General features: G+C 31.0%; 1 protein-coding gene across 1 annotated transcript in view; it reads left to right on the forward strand.

Moving 5' to 3' along the window:
* The window catches only part of LOC135226173 (uncharacterized), a 37,618-nt gene extending 36,601 nt beyond the window's left edge, over positions 1-1,017 (forward strand). Inside the window, exon 2 of the mRNA XM_064265616.1 lies at positions 502-1,017. Coding sequence (XP_064121686.1) covers positions 502-1,017 — 516 coding nt within the window. The remainder of the gene's footprint in view (positions 1-501) is intronic.
* Positions 1,018-10,000: the final 8,983 nt, after the last annotated feature.

Here is a 10,000-nt window from a genome sequence, read left to right on the forward strand (position 1 = left end):
CCTGGGTCTTTGTTCTTATTAGGTCTCATTCACACAGGTCTTTTTTCTTTTATTTACAGATATTTTTTTTTTCTTTTAGTATTTTTCATCTTTCTCTATTCAGGTTTTTTTTCGTTTTATAAATCTCCCTTATTTTCCATTTCCTTTCCTCCCGTCGTTTTTATTCTTAATTTTATTTGGTTTTTCTATTTGTGTCATTTCCTTGTTTCACTCTTATTCCCCATGATTTTTTTGTCTCATTTCTTGTTTTTGTTGGTCTCTCTTGTAGATGCTATTTCGAAAGGACTTCGCTTGTATGTCATAAGCTCATATCTTGAATTGAATATATCATTCTTATTCTAATTAATAATTACAAGACTATGATTGTGTATTTTTTCCACATTTTATAATAATAATAATAATAATAATAATAATAATAATAATAATAATAATAATAATAATAATAATAATAATAATAATAATAATAATAATAATAATTGGAAAAAGGGACGCCATCAAAAGGAGCAACAACAAACAACGCCTACTTCACCACCATCACATCATCATATCATCACCACTAATACCATCTTCATATCATCACTACCACCATCATATCATCACCACTACCACCATCACCATCGCATCATCACCACTACCACCATCATATCATCACCACTACCACCATCATCCTGTCATCATATCAACACCACTACCACCATCATATCATCACCACTACCACAAACACCATCATCATATAATCACCATACTACCACCATTATATCATCCCCACTACACAATCACCATCATCATATCATCACCACTGCCACAATCGTATCATCACCATTACCACCATCATATCATCACCACTGCCATAATCGTATCATCACCACTACCACCATCACCATCATCATATCATCACCACTGCCACAATCTTATCATCACCACTACCACCGTAACCATCATCGTATCATCATCATTATCACAAAGTCCCTCCCTCCATTATCAAGGACTTCGTCAATTCCAAGGACCGCCTCCTAAGCATCTTTATCCTTCTTTTTCTTCTTCTTCTTCTTCTTCTTCTTCGTCTTCTTCCTCTTCTTCTGGGGAACGAAAGACGTAGCGCCAGCAAGCCGGCTAGACCGGTTGGGGGTCGGTCGCCTCTCGGACGCGACTAAAAAGTGGGTGAAGGGCACTGCTTGGTCTATCTAGGCTTGATAATGATGATAATAATAATGATAATATCCTTATTATTATTATTATTTTTTTTTTTTTTTTAAGAAATTCACAATTCCATGAAAACAAATTGTTTAAAAAATATCCACAATTATATATAAAAATATATTTTTTATAAAAAATATATTTTTATGTAAAAATATATAATTATGGATTTTTTTTAAAACAATTATTATTATTATTATTATTATTATTATTATTATTATTATTATTATTATTATTATTATTATTATTATTATTTAAAATGGTCATTAACGTGCTTTTCTTCTTCTTCTTCTTCTTCTTCTTATTATTATTATTATTATTATTATTATTATTATTATTATTATATTATTGCTATTATTATTATTAGCCAAAATGGTCATTAACTTGCTTCTTCTTCTTCTTCTTCTTCTTCTTCTTCTTCTTCTTCTTATTATTATTATTATTATTATTATTATTATTATTATTATTATTATTATTATTATATTATTATTATTATTATTCAAAATGGTCTTTAACTTGCTTTCAAGGCATCGAAATTCATCTACGAATCAAAGACGGGCGAGAGAAACATGATGAAATAAAAACATTATTAACTAGTAAACGAAACAAACTGATTAAACCGATAAACAACTAAATAATTCAAGAAAATGGGGAGAAATATTATAACATCCCCAAACATTGTCGTGAAGTTTTGCATCTTTTAAGTGCTTTAAGGGAATATTATAATAAATTTGGTAAGTATGAGTTTGGGTTCGTCCATATACTATGCAAATTACTGACTTTTTTATATATATTTTTCGTATTCTGATCTCTAGTTCCCATTAAAATCATTAATTATTATAATTTTTTGTAACCACTAATATATGTTCCCGGAAAGGTCGACCTCCTCTCTCTCTCTCTCTCTCTCTCCTTCTGTAGATCCTTTTTACTTGTATCCATTTGTTACGGACTTTTTTTTCATAATGACTTTGAAACAAAAATTATTTTCAATTCATCTATAAGAATTGAATTGTTACCATTTTTGTGACCACTGATATATTATCTCTCTCTCTCTCTCTCTCTCTCTCTCTCTCTCTCTCTCTCATTTTGTAGATTCTTTCGTTTTACCGTTATCAGCTTGTTAAGGCAGTTGTTTAATGATAACAACCAGATACCGAGTGGTTGAGACAGCACTGTTTAATTGGAAATGTCAAAATGACGACATTCTCAGACTGTTCTCTTAAATATATGCATGTTTATGATTGTCATTCATCAATTTTGAATGTATTTATGTCATACCTTAGTCTTAAAAGTATATCATATTGTGTACCAAACAAAAACCTCTTTCAGTTTCCTTCTGAAGATGGAAAAAGAAACCCACAAGATTATTGAGTATAACTTGTTTACTTCTAAGTATTGACATAGTATTTTACTTAACACTCTATAACTACTTACGAGTAAACAAGTTATACTCAATAATCCTGGGGTTTCTTTTCCCATTATATTGTGCAGTCATTCATTCATTCACACACACACACACACACACACACACACACACACACACACACACACACACACACACACACACACACACACACAAGCAAATTGTTTAATTCAGTCACATTTACTGGTTACATTGAAATATTGCCATGTTAATTACCGCAAATTTAGCTTCAGAAAGTTGATGTGAACTTGGGGTTTGAATTTTGTTTTGACAAAGATGATAACATGGACTCTAGAGAAGTATTGTTTTGACAAAAATTATAACATGGACTCTATAAAGTTTTGTTTTGACAAAAATTATAACATGGACTCTATAAAGTTTTGTTTTGACAAAAATTATAACATGGATTCTATAGAAGTATTGCTTTTACAAAAATTATAACATGGACTCTATAAAGTTTTGTTTTGACAAAAATTATGACATGGACTCTATAAAGTTTTGTTTTTACAAAAATTATGACATGGACTCTATAAAGTTTTGTGTTCACAAACATTATAACATGGACTCTATAGTTTTTTTTTTTTTTTTTTTTTTTTTTTTTTACAAAAATTGTAACATGGACTCTGTAGAAGTTTTGTCTCGACATATATTATAACATGGACTCTATAGAACATTCACAAGCTTTTTTTATTGTAGAACTTTAGACTCTTCTGAAGAATTTCTCTATTAACCTCATCTGCCTTATTCGGAGACGCTCTCTCAGAGCAGAGGAGCTACAGACGGAGGTAACTGATTCCGAGAAGGAACAGAATGCTAAAAAGAGGCTGGAGAGATAGGACGGGGCAGCCAGGATATACACGCCATTTATTGAGTGGTTGGGGACAAAAGGACGTCTGAAGGATGTCGTTAAATGTTAACGACGAAAAGGGCCAAGGGATAGAACAGAACCCAGTGGGGCTTCACTTGAGGTATATACGGGAAGGGTGCCAGATGTATGGGCTTATGCGCAGGAACTCGAAAGAATATTGTAGTTGGCATAGAAAAAAATAAGCAGTGAGGTATGAATCTATCATCTGCAGTTTTGTTAATATCTCTCTCTCTCTCTCTCTCTCTCTCTCTCAAGCTCTCTCTCTCTCTCCGTCTCTCTCTCTCTCTCTCTCTCTATATATATATATATATTATATATATATATATATATATATATATATATATATATATGTATGTATGTATGTATGTATGTATATATATATATAATATATATATATATATATATATATATATATATATAATAAGATATATATATATAATATGTGCATGTATATGCATGAACGTGGAAAGAGAAAAGAAGAAAAACATCAAGCCATGTTGTCTCAGATGCAACAGATTCTGTCTGATGAACTCTGTGTACCAAAGCCGGTCTCGTAGGATCTACTTTATATTCTGCACAACCTGAGTTCTTTTACTTTTTTTTTTTAAATCCTACCTGTTATTATTCAAGACTCCAACTCCCATGAAGAAGAAGGCCCTGCCTGTAACCATGAATTCGTCCTTACGGTTTTCTGAGTGATTTTGTAATGTTAATCGTTTATCTATTTGTTTGTGGGCGTTCTCATGTTGGTCGGTATCTCGCACTTACGTACACATTAACGAATACGCTAATTGGCCGTTATATCTACCCTCAATTGCGCATGCGCGCTCACTTGTTATATTATTTTGCGGTAGTGTTTTCTCAATTTTTCTGTTACGCTAACACTTGCAAGTATGGATTTTTTTACTTTACATGACACACACACACACACACACACACAAACTAATCCTAGTTTGCGGCAGAGCGTACAACTTTTGCTTTTTAATGAAATATACACCATTAATAATAGATATCTCTTTTTCTTAGCGAAAAGATAAATAAATAATTAAATAAATTACCTGTATTTGTCCTTTTTTTTAAATTGCTTTGCCTATAATCAAGGCATCATCATTATTATTATTATTATTTTTTTTTTTTTTTTTTTTTTTTTTTTTTTTTTTTTGTGTGTGTGGTGCTCTATCACAGTCCTCCAATTCGACTGGGTGGTATTTATATTGTGGGGTTCCGGGTTGCATCCTGCCCCCTTAGGAGTCCATCACTTTTCTTACTATGTGCGCCGTTTCTAGGATCACACTCTTTTGCATGAGTCCTGGAGCTACTTCAGCCTCTAGTTTTTCTAGATTCCTTTTCAGGGATCTTGGGATCGTGCCTCCTAGTGGTCCTATGATTATGGGTACGATTTCCACTGGCATATCCCATATCCTTCTTATTTCTATTTTCAGATCTTGATACTTATTCATTTTTTCCCTCTCTTTCTCTTCAACTCTGGTGTCCCATGGTATTGCGACATCAATGAGTGATACTTTCTTCTTGATTTTGTCAATCAACGTCACGTCTGGTCTATTTGCACGTATCACCCTATCCGTTCTGATACCATAGTCCCAGAGGATCTTTGCCTGATCGTTTTCTATCACTCCTTCAGGTTGGTGCTCGTACCACTTATTACTGCAAGGTAGCTGATGTTTCTTGCACAGGCTCCAGTGGAGGGCTTTTGCCACTGAATCATGCATTATTATTATTATTATTATTATTATTATTATTATTATTATTGTTGTTGTTGTTGTTGTTGTTGTTGTATAATGTTAATAACATAGTAAAAAAATGTTAGATTTTTTAACAAGTCTGAAATGCTTAAAATGTCAGCAACCAAGTCCTAAATCAATGAAAAAAATGTTAGTGACCAGTCCTTTAAACGTGAAATGTTAATCAAATGTTAATGAAATGTTAAACTGTTCTTAACCAGCTTAAAAAATAAATGTTAGGGGTCGGATCAAAGTTCTAGAAACGTAGAACAGAGAAAGATGTCCAACCACTTTTGGGAAGAAAGTGTGCACCCATAAGTTCGTTAACCTCAAGCATTATTAGGGTAATTTTTTCTCATTATTATTTCTGTATCGCAAAATTAATTATTATTATTGTTATTGTTATTATTAGGGCCAAGAAATTCACAGTCTCATGAAAACCAGTTTATAAATACAATCCTCAGTTATATAGTAAATTGTTTTTACATAGTAATGCAATTTACTATATAATTGTAGATTATTATTATTATTATTATTATTATTATTATTATTATTATTATTATTATTATTATTCTTATTAAAAACTCATAGTATCGTAACCTTATAACGGAGAAACAAATCCACAGTTATGTATATGTCGAAATGTATATAAAAATAACTTTAAATTGAGAGAATTCTCGAATCTGATAAATTTTTCGAGTGAATACATTTGTTGTACCCTTACATAACCGTAGATTTTTCCTCCTTTATTATTATATTATTAATTATTATTATTATTATGATTATTATTATTATTATTATTATTATTATTTTTTTATTATTTGCAAACCTTCTTAGTTTTTAGGGAATGCTTTGTATTGACTTTTATTCGAATAATTTTATATTTTCATATAAATGGGGAGACTACCTGCAAACGACAGTTGTGTAACAAATGGTAAAGAAGTGCTCTCTCTCTCTCTCTCTCTCTCTCTCTCTCTCTCTCTCTCTCTCTCTCTCTCTCTCTCGGGAGCTAGGACACAGAAGCCATGGCTTGTTTAGTTTCATCAGAAAGCGAATATGTCTCCCTGATAAACGCTGTTATTCGACTGCCGTTCGAGAAGAGAAGAGAGACATTGCAGCCTGCTGTTTTGCTGATGCTGTGCTGCCGCTGCTGTGCTGGGCGCTGTTCTGTTTCATTGAGTGCCACCTTTGAACTTAAGATGAAATGGATGGGGAGGGGGGAGGGGTGGGGGAGATCTCCCCAGTCTCCCCTCACCCAGTTCCTTTGTTGATTGCTCTTTATTGCTCTTTCCCCCGTTAGCTTCGACTTTGAATGTCAGTGAATCGAAATTTACGACTGAATATCAGCGAATCGAATTTTAAGACTGAATATCAGCGAATCGAAATTAAAGACTGAATATCAGCGAATCGAAATTTAAGACTGAATATCAGTGAATCGAAATTTAAGACTGAATACCAGTGAATCGAAATTTAAGACTGAATATCAGCGAATCGAAATTTAAGACTAAATATCAGCGAATCGAAAATTAAGACTGATTATCAGCGAATCGAAATTTAAGACTGATTATCAGCGAATCGAAATTTAAGACTGATTATCAGCGAATCGAAATTTAAGACTGATTATCAGCGAATCGAAATTTTAAGACTGAGTTTCAGTGAATCGAAAGTTAAGACTGAATATAAATGAATGGAAATTTGAGACAAATCGAAATTTAAGACTGAATATATCAGTGAATCAAAATTTAAGACTGAATTTAGATAAAAATTTAGGTAGCAACATGAAAAAGAAATGAGAAGGCGCACTCAAAGCAATGGTAACGAAAGCACTCAGACTGATAAAGGTTGCCACAAGGCTTGACTGAATTTGATTGCATTATGAAATGAATGGGGACAGGAAAGCATTTTAACGTTTGTTGAAGGAAGGCAGATAGATAGATAGATAGATAGGTAGGTAGATAGCTAATTTGATAGATAGATAGATAGATAAATATATAGATGAATAAATTGATTGATAAGACATATAGATGAATGGATTAGATGAATAAATTGATTGATAAGACATATAGATGAATGGATTAGATGAATAAATTGATTGATAAGACATATAGATGAATAGATTAGATGAATAAATTGATTGATAAGACATATAGATAAATAGATAACTTGACAGATATGAGATTACCTTTGGAACTTCAAAAGTCCAAGCGGAGCCGTCAGTGCACTACGATCATAATACAATTCATCTTGCATTTTCGTATCTTATTTTATATTTATCTTTATTTATTCATTTGTTAATCTATCTGTTTTTTGTGGTGGGCTTGTTTTATAGGCGTTTATCTTCTGAATAATAATAATGATAATAATAATATAATAATAATAATAATAATAATAATAATAATAATAATAATAAATAAAAATTATTAAAAAATCCACAATTATATATTAAAATATATTTCTATGTAAAAATAAAACAAAGACTTTAGAACACCTGAACGGTGTTCCTCATCAGTCTAGCGTTCAGTTGTTCGAAATTCTTTGTTTTATTTTTACATAGAAATATATTTTAATATGTAATTGTGGATTTTTTAACAATAATAATAATAGTGTTATTATTACATCGTCTGAATAATAATAATAATAATAATAATAATAATAATAATAATAATAATAATAATAATAATAATAATCTAATGAAACCATAAACCACATAGCAAGTGAATGCTCGGCACTTGCACAGAACCAGTACAAAAAGAGGCATGATTCAGTGGCAAAAGCCCTCCACTGGAGCCTGTGCAAGAAACATCAGCTACCTTGCAGTAATAAGTGGTACGAGCACCAACCTGAGGGAGTGATAGAAAATGATCATGCAAAGATCCTCTGGGACTATGGTATCAGGACGGATAGGGTGATACGTGCAAACAGACCAGACGTGACGTTGGTTGACAAAGTCAAGAAGAAAGTATCACTCATTGATGTCACAATACCATGGGACACCAGAGTTGAAGAGAAAGAGAGGGAAAAAATGATAAGTATCAAGATCTGAAAATAGAAATAAGAAGGTATGGGATATGCCAGTGGAAATCGTACCCATAATCATAGGAGCACTAGGCACGATCCCAAGATCCCTGAAAAGGAATCTAGAAAAACTAGAGGCTGAAGTAGCTCCAGGACTCATGCAGAAGAGTGTGATCCTAGAAACGGCACACATAGTAAGAAAAGTGATGGACTCCTAAGGAGGCAGGATGCAACTCGGAACCCCACACTATAAATACCACCCAGTCGAATTGGAGGACTGTGATAAGTGGGTAAAAAAAAAAAAAAAAAAAAAAAAAAAAATATAATATAATAATAATAATATAAAAAAAAAACAAAAAAAAAAAAAAAAAAATAATATAATAACAAAATAATAATAATAAGAAGAAGAAGAAGAAGAAGAAGAAGAAGAGAAGAAGATTAATTATTATTATTATAATTATTATTATTATTATTATTATTATTATTATTATTATTATTATTCAGACGATGTAATAATAACACTATTATTATTATTGTTAAATAATAATAATAATTTATTATTAAATAATAATAATAATAATAATAATAATAATAATAATAACAATAATAATCCCAATAATAATAATAATAATAATAAGAAGAAGAAGAAGAACGAAGAAGAAGAAGAATTATTATTATTATTATTATTATATTAGTATTATTATTATTATTATTATTAGAAATGCGTTTTGGCACAGTGCTTTTTTTGGTCGACCCACATTTGATACCTTGGGTACGGCACCTGGCAGCAGCTGGCGCCGTTGGCGTAACGTATCCTTTGAACAACAACTTCCGTCACCTGACACCGAGTCGCGTGTAATCCTCCTGTAGGAGGAGAAGGATTAGGGAATGCGTCGCTGAAGGTGTCGTCTAGCGAACATCTAATGAGGATCCGCGAAATGTATCCCTCGCAGGACTCAGTTTTGAACTTGTGTTTATTTTACAAAGCTATAAATGGAGGATATTAATTGTATTGTTTTTAATTAACTAATTTATTTATTATCTTTAGTTTTATATATTTATATTTATTTTTAATGGTTTTTAACTTTATTCATCTGCATAAGTATATTTATATTTATATTCTTAATTTTGGTTTCTTATTCTTATTTTTCATTTATTAAAGGAGTGATTGCAGAATTTATGGTATTATTTAAAATTATATGAACTTCGTTTAAAAAAAATAGCTACGAAACGTAATAGTATTTTCATCATCGTAACTCCTGTGAAAAATAAAAATGTTGGTTTACATATGAAAAAAATAAATAAATACAGGAAATATGGCCTAAGAAGTACGCAACAAATATACAGATTTTTAGTATTTCATCGTAACTAGTGAAAAATAAAAGTATAGGTTTATGAAAAAATTGAAGTACAGGAAATATGTCTTAAGGTCTTAAGAAGTACCCAACAAATATACAGATTTTTAATATTTCATCGTAATTCCAGTGAAAAATAAAAATGTAGGTTTATACAATAATGAAATACAGGAAATGTCTCTAAAAGTACCCAACAAAGAGACAGCTTTTCATCATTTTCATCGTAGCTCAAGTGAATAATAAAAATGTAGTTTTATATATAGAAAAAATTAAATACGGGAAACATGCCTTAAAAAGTACTCAACAAACATAAAGCTTTTTAGTATTATTCATCGTAGCTCAAGTGAAAAATAAAAATGTAGGTTTATATAAAAAAAATTATATACAGGAAATATGTCTA

This window comes from Macrobrachium nipponense, chromosome 14 (genome assembly GCF_015104395.2).
Source record: "Macrobrachium nipponense isolate FS-2020 chromosome 14, ASM1510439v2, whole genome shotgun sequence".
Taxonomy (NCBI): domain Eukaryota; kingdom Metazoa; phylum Arthropoda; class Malacostraca; order Decapoda; family Palaemonidae; genus Macrobrachium; species Macrobrachium nipponense.